Here is a 23,252-nt window from a genome sequence, read left to right on the forward strand (position 1 = left end):
TCTTTTACTCTACAAAATAGAAAGACCATTGTGTCTCTTAGTGAGATGGTGATTAAATTTGATGATGTGTGTTAACGTGGGCAGGACAGAAGTAATTCTAGGGCCTTATCTCAAATCACATAACATTTGTGCATTCCAATAGTAGGGCATGCATTTACTACATAAATCAAGGCAGTGGACCAAGTCAAGTGGTGTGAATGTTGGTTAGGTGTATAAAAATGTTTGCACCACAGCAGATTAGTGTAAGACAGTGCAGGAGCCTCCCATAATTCCCAGTACACAAGAGCCATTTGTAGATCTGATCTAAGCCCCTGCTCCAATGTCCTGCTCACAGTAGAATAAACACATTTACTCTCTTTGCATGCTAATGTAAACTGTGATCAGATTAAGAATGAAAAAACAGGAAACAGCAATATGTACATTTTGGGAGGCAAACTTAATGAGAACATGCCATAATAAGAATATAAAATGGAAAAACAACAGATAATACATGCCAGGTTTTAAACAGTTAAATGAGTTTAGAAATTTGGCCACTCTAAATTCCAGATTAATTTTATGTCTTTTGATTTTCTCAAATCTTTAAAAATTACTATTGGCTTTTATATACTAGTACTTTTAAATTTGACACTCCCAAATTTCTTTTTTCATACTTTTAAGGTAGGCCCTTAAAAGTCTTTTGTTTATTGTCTCTACCTCATCTTGCCACTCTACATATTTTAAATAGTTTTAGAGTGCCTGTCCTTGATAATTAAAAAACATGGTGCTGTACATTATGAGATCATTTTGTGTCTACCATGAATTTTTTATATTGCCTTTTAAATACAAATGACAATATATTTAAAATATAACTGGGGAAGCTGGCATTGTGTGGCAGTGAGTTAAGCTGTGTCTTATGATGACTGCATTCTATATATCTTATATCGGAACGCCAGTTCGAGTTCCTGTTAGTCTGCTTGCAATCCAGCTTCCTGCTAATGTGTTTGGAAGGCAACAGATGATGGCCCAAGTACTTGGGACGCAGCCACCCATGTGGGAGAGCTGAATGGAGCTCCTGGTTCTGGGCTTCAGCTTAGCTCATTCCTGGCTGTCGCAGCCATTTGGGGAATGAAGCAGTAGATGAAAGATCTTTCTCTCTCTTCATCTCTCCCCCTCTGACATGCTAACTTTTGAATAAATAGATAAATAAATAAATAAATCTTTAAAGAAGTATGTACACACACACACACACATATATATATACACACATATATATATATATATCATTGAGAATGAAACAGCACTTTATGTGACCAAAGATTATGAGAATAAAGATTAAACTCTGCATAGATTAAAAGACTCTTTCTCTCTCTCTCTTTTTCTCCTGTCTACACAATTCCTAAGCAGGCATTTGTAAGGTACTGTCATCTACCTCATAATGGCTTGTGCTATTTTCATTTAGACTGGCTTATGTGGTAAGGCTGCCTTTTCCATTTTTCCCTAAGATTCCCATATACTTGCCGAATGGCATGAGCATAGCAAACGTTGTACATATGTTTTCTGTAGGAAGAGACTAACATACTTTGCTAAGAATTCATTTTCATAAAGAAATGGAAAGGCTACTTACCTGGTTTGATTGGTTTATGCTCAGTGCATATGTACATTGCACTTTATCCCATAGAAATGTCCATGTGTTGTATGTTAACCAAAAATGTAAAAAGTAAAATAATTTAAGAAAACACAAGTTCATAGAAAATGCATATAGGAAAAAGCAATGCATGGATTTCAAAATGCTTTGTTCCAACATAAACTTCTCTTCTAATTCCATTTTTCAAGAAAAGAGAGAGAGAGAAAAGAATTCACTTTCAAGGTTCTACATCTCTCCCTGTCACTCTAGCTGCTATTGTCTGATTGAAGCTGTTTTTTTCAAATTTTCCAGCCATCTGTGACACAGCTGTGAACCTTCCCCACAACCTAAGAAATTTGTAGGCCACCATTTTGCTAGGACCCCATTCACTCCTATTGATTTTTAGGGATTAGAAAGCAAAAGTGATTATAGAGGCTGTCTTTAAGCAGATCTCAGCCAGTCAAAACCTATGGTAGAGCTAGTTTCTTGTAAAATGAGCAGTACAATCCCAACAAATCTAATGAAGATGCTATCCCAGAGGAGAACTGGCGGTGTTGTAGTGGAATCTGGTGTGACGGAAGGTGCAAGCTTTGAAATTTAAGGACATCAGTCTGAATCCTGGTTTCTCCTCTTAATAAGAGTGTAATTTTCTTAGCCCCACTTTCTTAAACTACAAATCACAGGGCTGTGGAAGAAACTAAATGACATGATAGTCATAATTTATAAATGAATAATAAGAACTTTACTAATCTCACTATATTGATTGATTAAAATTTTACTGGTATTTTAAAATAATAATAATAAATAACTGAATATTATTACCTTTATGTACCTTTGATATAACACAATGATTTAAATCATGCAGGATTCATAAAATGTTTAGGCTTACCAAGGTAGTATTTTAAAATAACTAGTGAGAATGATATTCTCACCTTGAATAATTCCAGTCAGATTCTCTCGTGGGACTCCAGGGCAGTAATGCTTAGGGACAGCAAGGATATAAAATGAGAGGAAGGATCTAACATGAAGCCAATCCTCTGTACTCTTCATCATCTAAGATTGGGTGGCGACGTTATCATCTTTCTACATTCCCTTTTCTCCTGCTTCAGGATTTTACAATTTATATTAAGTGTTCCAGTTGAATGCATTGCTCTTCAGGTGTCAATTTCCCTTGAAACTGCTGCAAAATATTCATATTGGCAGGGAAAATGAGCTGGAAAAAAGCTCCAATTAGTATGCTTCCCAGACTCTCAGTCCTTGCTTTTCTAATCTTAGTATTAATAATTAATACTGATAAAACATGGGGACATATTACCCTTTTTATTCTAATTTGGTCTGTTAAATCTAGATCACCCTGCTAAACCCTTAGACATTTAAGAAGGGAATGAGCTCTCATCAAATCTCAAAGTGACTTTGGAGGTCAGTTAGTGGGTTTGTTTCCACCAGATTCTCAACGCTTTTGCTTGTGTGAATAATAATGCAGTGGATTGTTTAGCCCCTATTCATTTTCAGTGTTATTCCAATCACTTGGGTATTTTTGTTGCTAATAGAATATGTGTGCTTTTATTATTCCTCTGATTTTCTCCCGAATTTACATCCAAAAAAGTGATGTTACTGAAATACAACAACCTGTTAAACATCTTCTGTGTAGTAAAGAAACTCTGGAACTTAGTGAAAGTGTAGTTAGCACTCTTAACCTCTTCAATTGGCTTATTTGTTGAGAAACTGTTTCATCTCAATATTCCTCTTCTTGGGTAAAGCACTCTCCATTGTTACTTCTATCACAGGTTTCTTTCTTTCTTTTCTTTTCTTTTTTTTTTTTTTTTTTTTTGTAAGTGATGTCTCTTATTTCCTGGGAGAAATTGTATGGTGACAATGCTGTGGTTATTCATTTTGATTCAACAAACATGTATTGAAAATAAAATATTTCCAAGGCTTTCGGGGAAAGTTTAAGTAAGTGAAAAAGAATCTCTGCCTTTAAAATGGAAGTCCTTATGTTGAGGAGATCCAACCTTGAATGCAGTAAATTAGGTATAATGTAAAAAGAAGGAAGCTTGTAAGAGAAGTTCAGAGTGGTATGAAGCACAAAGAAGACAAAAGAAAATTGCACAGATGAAACCACTGTAAATGCATTTATTGAAAGTCTTATATTTTATAAATAAAATCCTAGGCTGAAAGAAGACCTTGAAATGTTACTTGCTTTATATCCACCCATCTTTGACACAGTTAATAATGATTGAAATGCCTGGAAGCTTCATGCTAAACCAAATAAATTCAGATTATTTAAGTTTCACTTTTATCATCATTTTTTTTACTTTTTATGTTTCCTTTTCATTTTATTGGCGGATTATGATGTTAAATGTAATTAGTTTGAAAACTCTGTAACTCAACATTCATGTAACTGGCAGCAGAAGCTATATCCAGATCTAAACTATAAAACAGATTAATTATGTCTCTTTTCTCTCCCTGCTTCTAAACATGGACAATTAAAAAAAAGTGTCCCTTAAATAAGGACTTTATAATTTAATAAGAGCCTATGAATAATTTGAAGTCACTCATTTCTTTTCAGAAGATCATTGTAATTTTCAAATTAAATAAATGATTAAATTACATTAGAGTGGATTAGATTGAATTTACTTTTTGAAAAAACAATCTATTCCTTTTGCAAATTATTTTTGGATTTATTATTTCAAGAGTCAAGTTAGATTTGTGATATTTGTGTTTGTAATATGTTTCTTGTCCATAAGAAATATAGACAATAGATTGCTTTATTTTTAAATCTTGTTTCTGATAACTTTTACTTGATTTGTGCAGGTAGTTTTTTTGGTTTTAACTCTCATTATCTTGTATGTCTTCTCGTTACTATCCAGAAAATATTATTGAAGCTTCATTACAATAATTAGAGAATTCTTGAAACACATACAAATGTAAATGCTTTCTCTCAAACAGACTTTTAACTGCTGACATCGGATAATCTCAAAGGAATCTAATATTTTATACTGTGTGTTTAGATGAAATCTGTGACAATTAATATAAAATGTTTGGGAATAAATAGGTAATGGAATGGCACACAGCTATTTAAAATCTCTCTTAATCATTTCTATTTAAATATATTTTCTATGATTTTTTTATCTTCTGAAATGCTCACCATCTACATCAATGAGGTCATCAGCAGACCCATATATGATCTGAGAGTGGTGTGCTTCTCTGAGGCCACATTCCTCTGAACTATACAGAGCTCTGCGCTAAATTGGGCATTGTTTCTATTACATGTGAGTCCACATTTCACCCATCCAGAACTTGTAGCAAAAGGTCATGGAAACTATAGCTGAAATTCTATAGAATGAACAAGGAATGTGGAGTATTAGGAGACGTCATTGAGTTAAATTGTGAGTATTTAGTGTAGGCAAATATTCACCAAGGATAAAAAGTTGGATGAGATATGCTATTTGTTTTCTAAGCAATCATATATGGTGATGGAGAATATTATGGACACAATGAGATATTTAAAAGTAAAGGTGTAGGGCACACTTTCTGGACAGATTAAGTGCTACAAGAAAGATAGGAGAGTATGATGTGCTGATACTAAAAGTTGTAACCAAGCCCCAAGGAAAACACCCATGAAGATATGGCAATAGTGGCAGTATTTGACAAACTTGGAAAACTAGAAAGAACAGCATATTTCCATGGGAATGATTCTGATTCAGATATTTTGGATTTAAGGTATCATTGAAAAAATTCAGGCAGTATCTAGCAGGCTAGTGGAAAAACAGATCTGAAACTTAAGTGCATAGATAAGTAGAAAAAATTATATCTTTAGGCATCATTAAGAGTCTTTTTTTAACTTTTATTTAATGAATATAAATTTCCAAAGTACAGCTTATGGATTACAATGGCTTCCCCCCACCCCCATAACTTCCCTCCCACCCGCAACCCTCCCCTTTCCCTAGTCTTTTGATAATGAAGTCTTGGGAATAGATAAAAACATCATTATGCATATAACACTAAATAGAAGATGATGCCTAAAACAGAATCTTAAAAGAACTGAAATATAAAAGAATAATGGATACATTTCAATGGAGGTGACTGATAAGGTTACAAAAAACAAACAAAAATGTGGTAGGCAGAAGAGGGAATTTAGAATAGGGAAATAGACACATGAGACCATGCAGACCTGGATCAATGAAGGGAGCTTGGAGAGTCAGTGGGAGGTGCTTGTATCCTGTAGGTTACTTAAAGACAGAACCAGTGCTTTGCTCATCACTGCATGATACATCTGGAATAATCTCTATACACAGATATCCAAAAGAAAAATTGTTGAATTTATTTATATAAGTAAATAGAGGTCCATGTTGCTGACACAGATTCAATAGAAGTAAGACAATTAAGGAAACTGGAGGCCAGGAAATAGCCATAAAAACATACTTGAAAATTGCTTTCTCAGGTCACCAGATCCATTGTGATGTAATTTTCAAAAGCAGGGTTATAGTTTTATACTCTGATATCAATCTTAATGAATTTATAATCATCTTTTATCTCCCACTTTTCAGGATTTTTCTTGAAAAAGTTTGAAGAGTCATAGAGTCTGAAATTTCCCTATAACAGCTTTGCTATTTTTCCTAGAATAATATAATAATTACAAATGGTTTTGCCCTGATAGATGACTTTTATATTTTCCTTTATACTAAGAAATCAGTTGTCTACTTCACTTTCTTAAAATTGAAGGAATATCTGACAAGTTTCATTTATGATCCAATAATTGATAATATTATCCTGGTCATCATCAAAATTTTTACTTTGTGTTCTTGACATTGTTAGTTATATTATATAAATAGATATACTTCAAAACAAAATATAATACAAATGCAATTTTAATGAGAAATAAATTCAAATTGTATACTAGAAATAATGTCTAATTCCAATTTCATTTATATGTGTAAAACATCACAGAAATACAATGTATTGATGTTTACCACAGCTAGCACACTATCCCAGGGCAGAAAGGCCTCCAAACATATTGTGCACAAAGACTTATTAATAATCATTTTCTACAAGGATGTCCCTTTTGATGTTATTTGTACTTAAAGATTTTGTCTTGTAGCCCAGGATCACATAACCAATTATTGCATAATAATTTCTAAGTAAAAAGTAAACCCCCATACAATTACCCATATGATTATTGGCTCAGCAAAAATCTTGAGAAATGTGCATTTCTTGACCTGGAATATCAATCATTATTGTCCTGAAGCACTGAAAAGAGTGGTGGATGGAAATGCATTATGCATCATTATACTACCTGCCTGTTTGGAAAGTGGCCTGTGGGTGGTACTTTGGAATCTTTTTCCAGATCCATTATACATAATTTTATAATGCCCTCGGATTATTCAGAGCCAAGGATGGTGACCAGTTCTCAACACTATTATAAGATTCGAATGTCAAAGTGGGATACTGTTGAATTACATTTAGAGCCAAAGAATATCTCATTCAAGAGAGAAAAAAAAAAATCACTGCCTTATTTCAAAGCAATGCTATTTCTTTAAGGAACTACAAGGAAAATAAGTGTACCTCTTAAACATTTATTTACTTATTTATTTATTTATTTATGTTTATCTACTTGAAAGGCAGAGAGAGCAATACCTTCCATGCAATAGTTCACTCCCCAAATGTCTGCAACAGCCAAGGCTGTGCTAGGCTGAAGCCAGGAGCCTGGAACTCTACAGAACTCCCATGTCCGCGTAGAGGCCCAAGCACTCAACCATCATCTACTGCCTCCACGGGTCATTAATAGGAAGCCGGATTCAACCTGTGAGTTGAATTAGCAATGCCATATGAGATGCAAGTGTCCCAGGCTGTGGCTTAACCAGCTGTCCCACAGCACAAGTTTCTCAATGTACTTCTCAACATTTTGCAATCAAGATTAAGTAACTCTTTCTTAAAATAAATCATATTTTATTAATCGCCTTCTTAAATAAATCATATTTATTCAGTTTCTTCTAAAAGTAAATCATATTTATTTTCTGATTCCATAGATGGAATCAGAAGGAGAATTATTTTATACAGACTCAACAAGGCCTGATGACATGTGCAGGAAAAAAGAAAAAAATCTGCCCTTGACTGAGATCATCTGAGAGTCCGACAGCTTTCACTCCGTAGAATCCTTGCCTCTTTCAGTACTTGTACTGGCCACAATCTGTGTCTCTAACGTGTTGTTATTGTTATTTGTTCTCTTCTTTGTATGGCCATTTCCTGAGGATTTTGCATATTCTTTCTTAAAATATATAAATGACTTTCTCCATGTTAGCAAGAGATGTGCTTGCATAATCAGACTTCATTTTGGTTCTTGCTTCTAGTCCATTCTGTATGGTGTCTTCGCATTATCTAAACATTCAACAATTATCCATCAATTTTGTTGCTTACTTGGCAGATACTACTGTTACTTCTGTGTGGGTGAAACCTGACACTCAACACTGTGTGAATAAGAAACATGCCCCCAGATTGATGTAAAATTTTGAAAATCGTTATTTCAATAGTTCTAATTCTCATGTGATTCTCACCTAAAACAAGCTCCATCTGCAATTATATGATTAATTGAGGAAATTGAGAGCCCAATCCTTATTCTTTCCTTTCATTTTGGTGGAAGCAGCATTAACTGTACATCGTCACTGAACAGCTGACTGGAAGCAACATGTTCACACAGGACCATATTTTATCAGTTTTTCCCTTTAAGCTCCCTGCCCTTTATTCAGTGTAATCAATTGTATTCAGCCTTCACTACTTCTTTGAGAATGCAATTTTGAGAGGCTCTTCTAGTTTCCTGGACAACATTGGTTCCTCTCTTTCTCTCAGAATAATGAAGATCTAAAATCTAATTCTTGCCTATTTCAGCCCCAGACTGTTTTTATACTCTTTTGTGAAATCAAGCCTACATGCTTTTTTTTTTTGCCGCCCATGTCTGTGTATTATCTGTGTCCCCAAGATCAAGTAGCTATTAAATTAGTTCTATCAATTGTCCATGGATTGAAAGATACCCATGTGTGTTTTTCTTAAGTAAGCACGTTTTATTTCAGAGCACAAAATATAGGACTTCTGACTTGATTATTTAGCTTCTGGGTTTTTTTTTTTTTAAGTTTTTCAAAATAGCAGAGAAAATACATTACTTTTCTTTACCCTAATGAAAAATTCTGAGTTCCTTTGGCAGCAATTTCATTTTTAGAGTAGAATCAGAAGCATATCTCACCAATTGACTCAATGGTTTTTTAGTTTTTTTCTTGATTTTCTCCATTCTAATACCCTTATTCCACTGCTCCTTGCCAACTCACCATCCAATGCACATTTTCTCCCTCATATCTTATCTATGACCTTTTGGGAATTTAATAATTCATCTTCTCTACCAAATGTCATTATATTAAATCATTTCAGATTATCAAGTTTCTCTTTTCCTGCAGAATGCCATCTAGAAGAATATTTTCCATAAATTTTCAGCCTTAAAAAAGTCCTCCTTGGACTGTGTGTTCGGCACAGTGGTTAAGATGCTGCATGGGTCAACTGCATCTTGTATTGAAGTGCAAGGATTCAAGTCCATGCTCCACTCCCAATTCCCTTCCTGATACTGTGCCCCTGTGAAACAGCAGGTGATGGATCAAGCAGTTGGATCCCTGCCACAGACATGGGAAGCCAAGACTGAGTTCCTGGCTTCTTCCTTAGGCTGGTCCAAATATGGATAGTGCCAGCATTTGAGAAGTGAACCAGTTTCTAGATCTCCCTCTATCTCTTTCTCCCTGTCTCTCTGTCATTCAAATAAATAAATAAAAAGTCCTTTTTCAACTCTAACTTAATTCAACTCTGTTCAAATACATATCATGTATGTTGCAAAGAATTAGTCAGAGATATCTTGGGTTCTAGTTCAAACTCTATCCCATTTTCTGGAATATCTCCCTCATATAGATAATAAATTATAATAATTACTGATTTATCTACCTCAAAGTGTTATAGGCAGTTATATATAAGCATATTTTGTGACTTTAGCATTAAAATTGCCTAATTATTGCTTCACTACATTCTGCTATTTATAGATGCAATACTTCCAAATTTTTTGTGATTTTACATTTAACTTGATGTTTTTTTTCCACATGAAATTAGACTTAAAACATTCATAATATTTATTAAATTTGTGATTATTTTCTTACCTGAAGAAATGTTCACTGGCCTCATTTATGTTGAAAAATAAAGATGAACTTTTCTTGGCCCTTTAGAAATCCCCTTTTAATTTCCAATTCTGAAGTACGTGGATCTCTAGCTTCTAAGACCGAGTTCCAATATTTATAACAAATATAATTCTGTGAAAACCATGGAGAAAGAAAATCCATTAATAATGTCACATTCATTTTCTGACAGCTAAATGACTTCAGTCTTTAAGAGGACCGCATATATTTTCCTGGATTTGTTGTTCAGGAATTTGGTAAATAACAGAAACCAGGAACTCACAGAGATGCTCATCAAATAATTATTAAAGATCATTCAGTGCCCAGTTGCAGAGTATTTTCTAAAAGGCTCAGATTACAGACAACTCTCAAATATTCAGAGCAATCAGCAAAGCCTTGTAAAGATTCTCACCAACAACAGTGTGGATAGAATCTACCAATTAAGCACCCATTCATAACACTTATTCATATCTCCAGTTAAACTGTTAATTTAGCCAAATACATTCATAAATGTAGAAATCAACTTTTATGGGGAATTTGAGATAATTTTCAGAGCACAGTGCAAAACACCCAATTACAACACAATTCAAGCAGAAAGGGGCTGACGTGATCTAAAGGGAGTAAATCACCACCAAATGTCTCTCATGTCAGAAGCAAAGGAATTAGAATTGTATTCACTCCTTCTCGTATGTACACACACAGAAAATCACCAGCAAAGAGCAACATAAAATTAATCATCGATCCATCAAATATGTTTACTAGAATGATGAAGCGGTGTCCTTGTTCAACATCTAAAAATGAGATAAGAAGCATACAGAAAATTTAATTAATATTCATTTAATATATAAGTATTTACTTGGATATTCTGCAGAATTCATTTGCTTTATGCAGTTCCTCCAAGAAAGGCAATACTACTTGCATTTTATAGATAATGAAACTGAAAGATATGTAAAATTGTGGATAATGTCTGCAAATGCTAAGTGTTCAACACATGGTAGCTGTTATTATTTGAGTGTTTTGCTGCTGTTAGCTCCACTGGGCTGTATATGTATTCTTGCACTCAAAAATCATGATAACCTATTGAAGCAATTATATTTACTTCTATTTTAAAAACACATTTGAGGGGTAGAGATTTGGTCTGGTAGTAAAGATTCAGGTTTAGATGCCAACATTCCATACCGAAGTGTCTGGGATGGAGTTCTGGCTCTTTACTCCACATCCCAGCTTTCTGCTTTGTGCACCTTGGGAGGCAGTGGTGATGGCTCAGGAAGTTGGGTCCCTGACACTCATAGAGGAGACCTGGACTGAATTCTGTGCTCCTGGCTATCGCCTGAGACAGTCTGAGCCAATGTAGGTATTTGGGAAGTGAACCAGTGGATAGGAGCACTCTCTGTTTCTTCTCCACCACCACTCCCTCTGTGCTTATCAAACAAAGTAAACACATTTGAATAGGAAAAATAGCTTTTATTTTATATTTAATGGAAATCATTAATTTATTATGTATTTTTGAGAAGATCACTTATTTTCTTATTGTTTCATTGTCTAAGGCAAGCAATAATACATGTCCTACCTACTTTTCAGGGAATTCCTCTTCTATATGTGTTTTAACAAACACAACACATTTTTGTTCCTTTGTGTTAAGCCATATTTTGTTTCATGGTCAAGAACTGATCAAAATTGTAATATTGATGTGAATTGTTTTTCTGAAATTATAAGTGAAAAAACAAGGTATTAAAATCACAAATAATGAGAAGTTAATAGCTTTTGTTTTCATTTGCTCGAGCAAATTTTTGAGCAGTTTATTCAATACTTTTAATATTGTTTTAGTAATGCTGAAATTTTCAAAATAGTTAGTCCTTTAACATTTTCCTTTCAAATTTTTCTTTCTGTCGAATAAGTATAGGAAAATGTTTCCATGTCCATATCATTGACTTCAAAACTTCTAACCATATATTTTTTTAAAAAATTTATTTATTTGAAAAGCTAAGAAAATCACAGAGAGGCAGAGGCAGAGAAAGGGAGAGAAGTCTTCCATCTGCTGGTTCACTCTCCAGATGGCCTCAACAACCAGGGCTGGGCCAGGCCAAAGCCAGGAGCTTCATCTGGGTCTCCCACATGAGTTCAAGGGCCCAAGAACTTGGGCCATCCTCTACTGCTTTCCTAGGCCATAGAAGAGAGCAGGATCAGAAGTAGAGCAGCCAGGACTCGAACCAGTACCCATATGGGATGCCAGCACTTCAGGCGGTGGCTTTACCTGCTATACCACAGCACCAGCTCCCTACCCATATTAATTTTAAATAATATGATGTTGGGGTCTGGAGTCATGGTGCAGTATGTTGAGCCACTACTTGGGACACCTGAATCTCATATCAAAATTCTTGTTCAAGTCCTAGCTACTCCACTTCCTATCCACTTCCCAGTTAATGCACTTGGCAGAGAAGCAGATGATGACCACAGTACCTGAGACCTTGCCACCCTATATCTGGATTGAATTCCTGACTCCTGTCTTCTGCCTGACCCAATCCTGGCCATTGTACCCATTTCTAGGGTGAACCAGCAGATAGAAGATCTCTCTCTCTCTCACTCTCTCTTGCTCACTTTTTCTCTCCCTGTCTCTCCCTCGTTCTCTATTACTCTTCCTTTCAAATAAATAATAGTAATTAAAAATAATATGATGCTTATAATATATAATTAAATTGGAGCATATATTAGCTATTTCAAGAGTTGAGCACAAAATTTTTAACTACGGCATAAGATCCTTTACTTCCATAGGGAATATTTAGTTTAATTATGCCTACCAATTGATCCGAATTATTGAGCCTGCTCAAACTTGTTTAAGCAGAAGAGGCTTCCTGAAATAAAGCAAGTAATTTTAAACGTGGAAAATAATTTTGAAATGAGCAGCAGAAATATGATGCTAAATGAAATAGATATCATGTGTACAAACTAATTTCTCAATTTTCTTAATCTCAAGAATTATATGTTATTAGATAACTTGGTAGAGAAGACATTCCTTGCAAAAGTGGATTGATGACTTAATTAGAGTTAGCATTTACGATACTGATTATTTTGGGGGTTCCAAAATAGGAACATTGTGGGCTTTTTAGTTTGACATATGCAGTCATATCATGTATTTAGGAACACACGTACAGAAAAGATGATGCATAATTCAAAGTAACATTCAGTGAAAATACCTGTTTCCACTGAGATGCCAGAATATTTAGTTTGCTAATAATTGACCTAGTCATCAAGCGCCTCTCTCAGCCCAAATCTACCCCTGCTGCTCTTTTGTGACTTATATATATCTTAACATCAGTGTGCAGCTCTCTTTTCCTTGCTGAGAAGGCAGGCCGTTTCTGAAGTGGTTAGGGCAGTCCCCTTGCCTCAACGGGGGAAAGAGAACAGAAAACGTAATATAGCTACACGGGGAGATGTCTGCCTCTGAGCTCTTTTCATTTTAGCAGCTGGAGAAATATTGCTACGCATTATGGCCCAGACACACATTCTTTCTAAATGAAGGTTACTGCCATTGATTCCCAAGAGCTAAAGGATCCATTTTAATATTTTTTGCACTTCATTTAGCTAGTCTCCTTATTGATTGGACTTTATGAACTATCTGCTTGTACCTGATGTGCATTCCTAAACAATTGGCTTATGGACCAATATAAAGGGAATTTGACCCCATGGTTACTGTATATTTTGGATTTTCCTTCTTAAATTTATGAGCAAACTTTAGGAGGACTTGGCCTTGCTTACTTGGAAAGCACACACACACAGAGAAAGAGAGATATGTGTGCATCTCAGCCTTGTGGGCCAAGTGGGTCAGAGTAAATGTTGGAAATAATTTGAGTAGTAAATTATGCTTTCAGAAAGATTTTATTTGGAAATAATTTTCTATTGAACTACAGACAATAGTTTCTAAGCATTGCAAACCTGATAGTCTTCCATCATCTTGAGATTTTTATATTGTAAAAATAATAGTTCCAATATTAGAGTAAGCTTCATTAAATTGCAAAGGCAAAATTTGTACCACATATCTTTTAAAACATGGATTATTTTCTCTGATTACTCAACACACCAATCTGGCATTTAACATAATCTTTTAATTACAACACTGAAAATCTAACTTACAGCTGTCATTTTCTAATGCCTTCTAATGCATATTTTCCTTCAGGAATAAGGAAGATATTTACATTTTTAGAATATAGACTTAGAAATATATTAACCTATTTTACGGCATTTTAAAATATGGGTTCAGGTTATTTCACTGACCTGCTCTGATTGTCCCTCGTTTCAAAATATCCTTTACACCCAGAGCTCTGGTTTTCCTTACAAGGGATTTTTGTCTTTCAATACAAGCCTTAAAATCCCTGACAGCACTTAGATATGGCACGGTTAATCCACAACAGGTTTTGACAAGAAACTCTGTGCCCTGTGACTGACACAGGGTTGGTATTTCAAGTTTCTGTTGAAAATCTATGATAATCTGATGTAAATGTACCAGTTATTTATAACAGTCATTTCAGTATTGTGGTATATTAGGACTCTCATGTGCTTTCTCTCAGCACTGGAAGCTAGCCATAACTCTGCCCTTGGCTTCTGTAATGCTTGCTATAATAAAGTCCTCCTGATACTACGAGTCATAAACTGTCGTGGATGCAGTCCAAGATAGACCCTATTGATAACTGAATTCTCTTTAATAGTGAATTGTATTCTTGTGAGACTTCGGCATAGTTATTTTCCTTCAGAGTTAAGGATTTTATGTTGAAATACTCTTTATTTATTTATTTATATCATTGAACAGTCTCACTGCCATGACTAAGAAAATTGCTCCATAAAATACTTGGTAATGTAAATGTGAGAATGAATGTTATATATCTGATGATTTGTTAAATTTATGGCTTGTAGGAACATGACCGTCTGTATAAAGCTATCTAATATACACACTGGAGAATATTGCAGTAATGCATAGTAAAAATGGGATGCTGCTGTAATAGGAAATCTCTAAAGCAGGAACCACTCTAGAATTGTGCCTTTGGCGTTTCTAATCATGCAGGGACTATGCAAATCTAAATTTGATGCAGGAAAATTTAGAATAAGCATTTATTTCAGAAGCACTTGCTCTTACAGAGAAGATAATAATCCATGTACTTTTAATGGATTTCCTTATCCATTTATTTTATTGGCAAGAAATGGAGGGGGCAGTTAAGAGAAGGAAGTTTAATTGGATTCAAGTTAGGGGAAAAATAGGTCAAGGTTAATGAACACAAGCCAGAGTGAAAAAGTATCGGTGTGGCAGGCAAGAGGGACTCAGGGTGAAATATGTTTGGTTTCTTTCCTTGTCTCCCAGGAATTAGGCTTCAAAAATTTTTAGTCTCCTGGAGTGAGCATTTGGCTTAGCAGTTAGGATACCAGCTAAAGAGACCTGAGTCTCACATCAGACTACATTGGTTAGACTCCTAGCTCCTACTACTAACTCCAGCTTCCTGCAAATACAGACCCTGGGAGACAATGGTGATGGCTCAAGTAGCAGACCTGGTTTGAGTTCCCACTTGCAGTTTCTGTGGGCATTTGGGGAGTGAACTATTGTATGGAAGCAGGGGGTTCTCTCTCTCATGCCCTCACTCTTGCTCTCACTCTCACTTTCACTCTCTCTGCCTCTCAAATAAATTTTTCCTTAAAATTGGTCATTGTAAAGACTCTATTTTCTCATCTTAAAATTTTAAGAAGTTTTTATCCTCACATTTTCTGAATTAATTTTGATTCAAACTGTTGAGAAATTCAGTCTATCTGTTCAGTAAATTTTCAATTTAAAAAAATATTATTTTAGAACCTTTTTTATAATGAACTCTCATTAACTGATACGCTTGTTGAGCATTTAGAACAGCCATAAATATGTAGCCACACAATATATGATTTTATAAAATTACATATTTTCTGTAAATAGAAAAACTATGCACTAGCAGAATACAAACAAAATACTTTGTGCATTACAGACAAATGGAGAATACTGAGACAAAATTTCATTTCTTTTTTTACAGTGTTCTTAAAATAAATGTAGCTATTGTTTTAAAAATGAAATCCATGTGGCATGTGGCTTAATTTCAAATTCCCATCACCCAGGAAATGTATTCCTTAACTGAAAAATAAAAGAGCATATATATGAGGGGAAAGAAAACAAAGAACAGGTCCTTCAAATACATTAGTAGGTCCATATGCTGTTTATTAAATTTGATGATAGTTAACCAATTTAGACAGCTGATTGAAATAAAAAGAAATCAGCAATTATGCAGAAGTATGAAAACATGAGCACATGTACCGCTCCCATGCAGTTTTATCATCTGTCAGATTGCTCAAGAGTATACCATATTTTATAGGCTCAAAATAAAACATTAGGAATACATACATATGTAATGAAATAAGATACATGCTTTGAGGGAATAGCATTGCCCAAAGTTGGCATTTTAGTTCATGTAATTTAAATGACAATATTAAAAAAGGTACTCTCCTTTATTAACTGAATTTCAAGTAGAGCATGCTGCTTCTCTGTTTGGTGGTACATGAATATGTTGAGGAGAAAATAATGCTTAAGAAAGTTTTTGTAACTGTCTGAGATGCTTTATAGTCAAAGAACAACTTGTATTTTAAAAATAAATTAAAATACATTAACTAGGAACAGTGTGCAAAGTATTTAAAGTGAAGGAGAGGGTGAACAGACTGTTTTACTTTCCTCCCATTCCACATATCTATGAATAATCATTCCTTGAGGTTTAAAATTATAAATAACAGTGCAAAGTGGAGTTATTTCTACTTTACGAAGGAAACCATCCATTTTGTTTTATTTTTGTTTGAGTAAACTCAAAATGGTTTTGCTTAGCTTCTGCTAATCTTATTCAAGACTGAAGCATTTTTGACAAAAGAATGTTTTCCAATTGTGAGTAGATTTATTACATGTATGTGGCTACATTGACTCACAATTGACAACTGTTGTTTGACTTGGCAAAATTAGAAATGGTAGTTGATACTAGGAAGAGGAAGGTGACAAGAAAAGTTGCAAGACAAGAGATGTCTCAGCGAAGAACCTTTAAACAAATTAGGTTCTAGGAATAGATGATAGAATAGGGATATTTTGTCTTAGTGTTTAAAGTCGAAATGTAATCCAGATAATTATCACCACGTGTTGAATATAACCTTCCCTCACATACATGCACTCATTCATGATACCAGGAAATTGGAGATAAAACCATCTAATATTATATTCCAGCTGCTAACATGATTATTTGAGAGGCTGGTGCTGTAGATCAGTGCGTACAGCCACCACTTGCATCACTAGCAACCCATATGGGCACTGGTTTGAGTCCCAGCTGCTCCATTTCTGATCCAGATCCCTGCCTATGCTTCTGGGAAAACAGTGGAAGGTGGCCCAAATACTTGGGCCCCTGCACCCACATAGGAGACTCAGATGAAGCTCCTGGCTTTGGCCTGGCCTAGCCTTGGTCGTTGTGGCCAACTGGGGAGTAAACCAGCTGATGGATGACCTCTCTCTCTGTCTCTCCCTTTCTGTTAACTCTGATTTTCAAATAAATCAAGGTTTTCTTTTTCTTTTTTTTTTTTTTAAAGGCAGTTATTTGAAAGTCACATTCATAAGTCCTATGGAAGAGTTTGGTTAAGTTTCTATCTCAAGTAAGGTTTTTGCCATCCAGATTATTCTTACACATTTCGTTCTATTTTTAATGAAGAGCCAGCTAAGGTCTGCATAAGAAGTGATTCTCTTTCAGTTTGCAATGTAGTTGATTTCATGTTACCACATATGTCTGTTTTTATAGATCACTCATAAACATACTGAACCTCCATATCAATCCTGCTTCATTGCTGCCCATTCCATTCTCTCCATCACCTCATTCTAATTTAAACTGTCAGCATGTAACCAAATAACTCTCTTTAAATATGCAACATGAAGCAATATATTATTGGATGTTCTAATTAACTGCCCATGTGAAGATACTTCCCATATTTCATCTCATGTAATCCTGATTACATTCTTCATATGTGTTATTATTTCATAAGTGAGTAAACTGAGATGCAAAGCCCTTATATGTCTCGCTCCACATCATGCTAATAGTGAGTGGCCAAGATGAAATTTGAACAAAATCTGTCCAAGAGAGCAGATTTATGCTTCTTCCATTGCATCATTCAGTATCCAGGCATGTCCTTCTTTCTATGGAATAAACAATCAACCTTTTCCACCTACGTCTCTTTTCTGCTGGCCAACTTTTCCTTGAAGGTCTCCTGTAAGCATTACCTGTTTTGTGGAGCACTTTAGCATATATCACATTATGTCATTAAAAAATCTATCATTCCCCCTGGCAAGAATGTGGCCCCCATGAGGCCGGATTACTTTTTAATTCAGTTAAGTACTGAAGATGAGCTAGCAGTTCTCAAAGTATGGGTGCAAACCTCCAGGACCCAAAATGATTTTCATGATAACACTGGAATATCATTTACCCTTTCAATTCTTATTTTCTCACATGTGTGCAATGGAATTTTCCAGGGGCTACATGAACATTGTAACACATGGAATACAGAGCAGGTAGGGAATCCCACTCCTTATTAGTAAGTTGACCATCACAGTGATGTGCAAAAGTGTGAAACAATGTTCTCACCTCACTTTAAAAAAAATTGGAAATTTTTTGTAAAATTATTTGTGTCAGCATGTGATGAATTTTTACAGATTTTTTCAAAACCATTTATAACATTATTAAAGAATCAATATTTATTTTGAATTTCAAAAATACAGTAAATATTACATGATACTTGAAATACCATTAACATTTACTAAAAAGAGCAAAATACATTTATCTTAAATAGCTCCAATTCTTATTTATTTCAAAAAAGGTTCAGGTGGTGCCTACACAATATTTTCACATGTATTTTCATTTTTATTTATTTGTTTTTAAAATTTATTTGAATGATAGAGTTACAGATAAAGAGAAGGAGAGGCAAGAGAATGGTCTTCCATTTGCTGGTTCACTGCCCAAATGGTCATAACACAACAACCAGAGTTCAGCCGATCCTGAGCTACGAGCCAAGAGCTTCCCCTGGGCCTCCTACTTGGGTGCAGGGGCCCAAGTTCTTGGGCCATCTTCCACTGCTTTCACAGGGCATAGCATCAGAGCTGGATCAGCCAAGACACGAACTGGTGCCCATATGGGATGCTGACATGATAGGCAGAGACTTAGCCTACTACAATACAGTGATGGTCCCCAGATGTATTTTTAATTTCTTTCTTTTCCTGTGTCTCAGTAGTTAAGTCTTGATTGATAACCTCATCCAGGGACTATAGCATGACGTATTTTATATCTTAAAGACACTGTGCCTTGAGAACACAAAGTGAATCAAGAAATTCCACATCTGTGGTGGAGCAGTTTCCTGAGTCCTGCAGGACCCTGTGACATCCCTTCCTCTGCAAAGGTTTTCAGAATCCCTGGCCCTGTTGCTACTTCTGCTGTCTACCCTAGCATACCACTCACTGTTTATGCTAATAGCCAAGCAGGCCTCTCCACACTCCAGCCCCCTTTACGACACTGTCAACACTAGCATTATAATTATTAAAATCTCCTTTTGGAAAATTTTCCAGTCACTGGATAGGAAAATAGCAGGAAGGAGAATGAGAGGAAATCAGAAATGTCTCATGAACTGAAGCATGACCTGCCCAAGGGAACATACTGGAGTGAATGTGACAGATCAGGAGAGTGGTGGTGGGGTAAGTGTTAGTCAGAACTGGAGCTCAAGGAATCTGTTTTCCAGTTGTTAGAGAACATTGACTTTTCAGATGGGCCTCACTGATAGGATAAGGAACAGAGTCCGGCTATCAGGAATGTTTATGCCTTTTCTCACATGGCCTCATACCAGACACTACAGGTTTTGGCAATGGTTGAAAGACAGTAAGCAGAGAACAGTGGTTCCACTGCCTAATTAATCTCCCAATAGTATTTAATTCAGTGTCTCTGCTATATATTAACCACAGGTTCTGTTGTTCCTCTCACCATGGGATCCACCCTTTTTGAACCAACTTGACTTATAAAAACCTTCCTCTGGCCACACTGCCTCAGGATGTGTCAACTTCTGTTTCTTTCTTCCATGCTTTTGTTCATATCCTATGGAGGCTTTCAGAAGGAGTTCAGTGTCCCTCTGGTTAGTAAATTTCAGTTACATGATCTCTTCAGTATTGACTCCCAACTACCTCTGTGTTTAGCCCTAGTTTTTGCATCCACCTGCTTTGCCTTTATAATGAAGCCTACAACACTCTCTTTCAGTATCTTAACATCAGTGGTTCAATCATGGCCATACATTTGTTCCAAAAGCAGAAACTAGAAGAGATAGACTTTATAATGGGCTGACATGTAGTATTCTCTATTCTAGTGTTAGTGTTTGGTGAGAGAGAATTCCAAAGCTTCTGGAAAAACAAACTCTATTGTCCATGCTACTCAATAATAAATCAGAAACAATCTCTCTATCTACTTATCTTCATGGATCATAGAGCCCATTTTCCCTTTTTAATTGTCACCAGATGAAAACCTAGTTCATACCATTATCCATAGGCAATTTCCTAACAAACACCTCATGACTATCAGGGACCTTTCAAATCTACATCTTTTCTTTCATTCCATTAAGTTCTATTCTGCACACTGTCAGTTCTTGGCTAAAATTAAAGCTTAATCTGTTGGGTTATTTGTTTTATGCTTTGTTATTGATAAACTCATCTCTATATAAAATCATTTATTTACTGCATCTTGATAAATTATTCCAGTAGTCTTCCTCTGTGTTTTGTGTGTACATATGTACTTTTCAAGATTTATTGTAAGTATAACTTCGGTTACTTTTGTATCTCTCACAAAGCAATGCTAATTTCTAAATATATTGTACCATAATAATATATACTTCCTAAGGCCAAAGAAAGAATTTGCTTTCTATAAAAGCTTTAGTGTATTAGGAACCTACATGCAAAAGCTGCTACATTTCATGCTAGAAGCAAGTATCTGGCCACAAATTAAGAGCATGTGGATTCTACTTTTTTTTTTTTTTTTTTTTTTTGGCTTGTAACATTCCCACATTTGATTCTTCCAGAGACAAAATGCTGATCCCAAAATAATCACTCAGGAATTTATTTAAATGTGTGAGTAATTAAGTTTAATTTTTAAATAATTTATATCACTGAAATATGTAGGTTATAATTTTTGAGAGAGATTCAAACATTAAAGATATTAAATATGATATACATTAATATTTTAAATGACATATAAAAATGTAAGAATTTATGAGACCCAAAGCAAAGCTACAAAAAGAACATGTGCAAATATATCAGAAAAAAATTTGTGATTATTTCTTTGAGTTGTTTCTTTTAACTCAACAGGCCTAGATACCACATATGCCTTCAGAATTCTTTGATGCTAATCTCTTATGCTAACCAATTAATTTCCAAGTTTCTCAATTCAAGGACTGACTAATTCTGTTGCCTAAGCATTAGGTGGGTCATATTATTTTAAATATGTTGTCTAACAGTAAGTGATATGTCAAAGACCAGAGTTAAGAAATTGGAAGATTTTGAGACACACTATCTAAACAGGATTAAAGCAAGACCAAAAGGATTATCATGCTCCAAAACCCAAACATCTTTGTGATAGCTGCTTTCCTAAAACACTGGGATTAAAGGTTAGAATCACATTGAGAAACAAGAATGCAAACATGTATTCACAAAAATCCCTGTCTTTAGAGAAAGAGTCAACAATGCCTCAGCTCTTCAATAGCTAACACACTAAGAGACATGTTTGTGTGATGTATCAATTTCTTTTTTCACAAAGGAAAATAATTTTCTCCTACTTTTCATATTTGAAACCTTTCTTCATAAAATATACATTTAAAAAATTAATATCTACCACTTACAAAGATTTACCAAGTAAAGAGTCTTCAAGAAACATTTCTTATATATATATATATATAATAATTAAATATAAGCATAGAAAGTTAATTTCTTAAAGACAAATATAAGATCTGTAGCCATGTTTGCTCCTATATTAAAATTAAGACAATCATTATTAAAATTCAAATAGTTTATATTATAAACTCTTTATTAAATATTTTCATTTCACTTTTTTCTTAAATTCTATATTTACTTATTAAAATTACATATAACCCATATTAAACCATGACTACAAAAATATAAGTAAAACATGAACATTTTACAAGGTTTGTTAGCTTGATCTCCTGCAGTGTATATGGATTCCACTAAATTTTATTCCCTTATACTAAGTTTATACATTGAAGTTGTTTGACATCAATACTACGTATTCTTAAGAGAATGTGAAAAAGAAGATGAATTGCCAGCCTGTTATACAGCAACCAGGTAGAGGTAGAGTGATGTCCTACTGTGTGATGGAAAAAATCACATTCATATGAGACATTAGTTTTATCCTATATCTTTTTCTTAAAACTTTTCTTTAAAAAATATTTGATGCCTGTTAATGAATGCCCTACTGTAAGTTACCTTGTTTAGTTTAAAAATGAGAGATAACGTGTAGCAACCCACTGTGTCCCTGGATTTGGAGGATTATAGTTGTGAAACCATTTGCATTAATACCTTTCAAAATACTAATTGGTTTAGATTACCTTTTAAATCTATCTATATTTTCTAACAGAAAGAAAAAATTCTCAAGGTTTTTGCAAGTTGTTTTATTGGCAAGGTCTATGGATGGACACCACTGTGTAGGGGCTACTGATTTTCCCTTTACCTATTTCCCCATCTCCCTTCCCCAGGTGTTGCTGCCATCACTACCTTTCCCTTCCTCCCCTTTCCTCATGGCAAGACGCATGGAAGAAGAGTGCTGTTAAGGCCTCTCCATTAATAAACAGGTACGGTGGTTCTCATGGAAGAGTGCAGCTGCCCCTCGACTGCCTTCTCCATCAGTAGTGTCTCTTTTTCACGGTTAGCAGATACGTTAATATACTACATGGAGCCTACTGGTATGGAAGAATTGTTTAACTGAGTTTACATATTTCAGTTTGCTATGCATATCGAAATTTTCTGAATAGTTGTACTTTTTTTTTAGATTTATTTATTCATTTAAAATACAGAGAGAGAGGTAGAGTCAGAGAGAGAGAGAGAGAGAGAGAGAAGTCTTCCATCTGCTGATTCAATGACTGCAATGGTCAGGGCTGGGCCAGGCCAAAGCCAAGAGCCAGGAGCTCCATCCAGGTCTCCCAAATGGGTATGGAGCTCAAGACCCTGGGCCATTCTCTGCTGCCTTCCCATGCACATCAGCAGGAAGTAGAGCAGCCAGGACTGGAGTGGGCCACCCATATGTATACTGGCACTGCAGCTTAACCTGCCATGCCACAGTGCCTGCACTTGGTGTACATTTTTTTAATGTAAAGATAACTGAAGAACCAAA

At 35.1% G+C, this 23,252-nt stretch overlaps 1 protein-coding gene across 15 annotated transcripts in view; it reads left to right on the forward strand.

Moving 5' to 3' along the window:
* The window catches only part of PCDH7 (protocadherin 7), a 434,348-nt gene that overhangs the window by 213,223 nt on the left and 197,873 nt on the right, over nt 1-23,252 (forward strand). For 3 of the 15 annotated variants that reach the window (XM_070069611.1, XM_070069613.1, XM_070069612.1), the window contains exon 3: nt 22,618-22,713. The exons of the other annotated variants lie outside the window; for them this stretch is intronic. In XM_070069611.1, the coding sequence (XP_069925712.1) occupies nt 22,618-22,706 (89 nt within the window). In that variant the 3' untranslated portion in view covers nt 22,707-22,713. The remainder of the gene's footprint in view (nt 1-22,617; nt 22,714-23,252) is intronic. 15 annotated transcript variants of the gene reach the window in all.

The sequence above is a fragment of the Oryctolagus cuniculus genome, chromosome 2 (assembly GCF_964237555.1).
Source record: "Oryctolagus cuniculus chromosome 2, mOryCun1.1, whole genome shotgun sequence".
NCBI classification, from domain to species: domain Eukaryota; kingdom Metazoa; phylum Chordata; class Mammalia; order Lagomorpha; family Leporidae; genus Oryctolagus; species Oryctolagus cuniculus.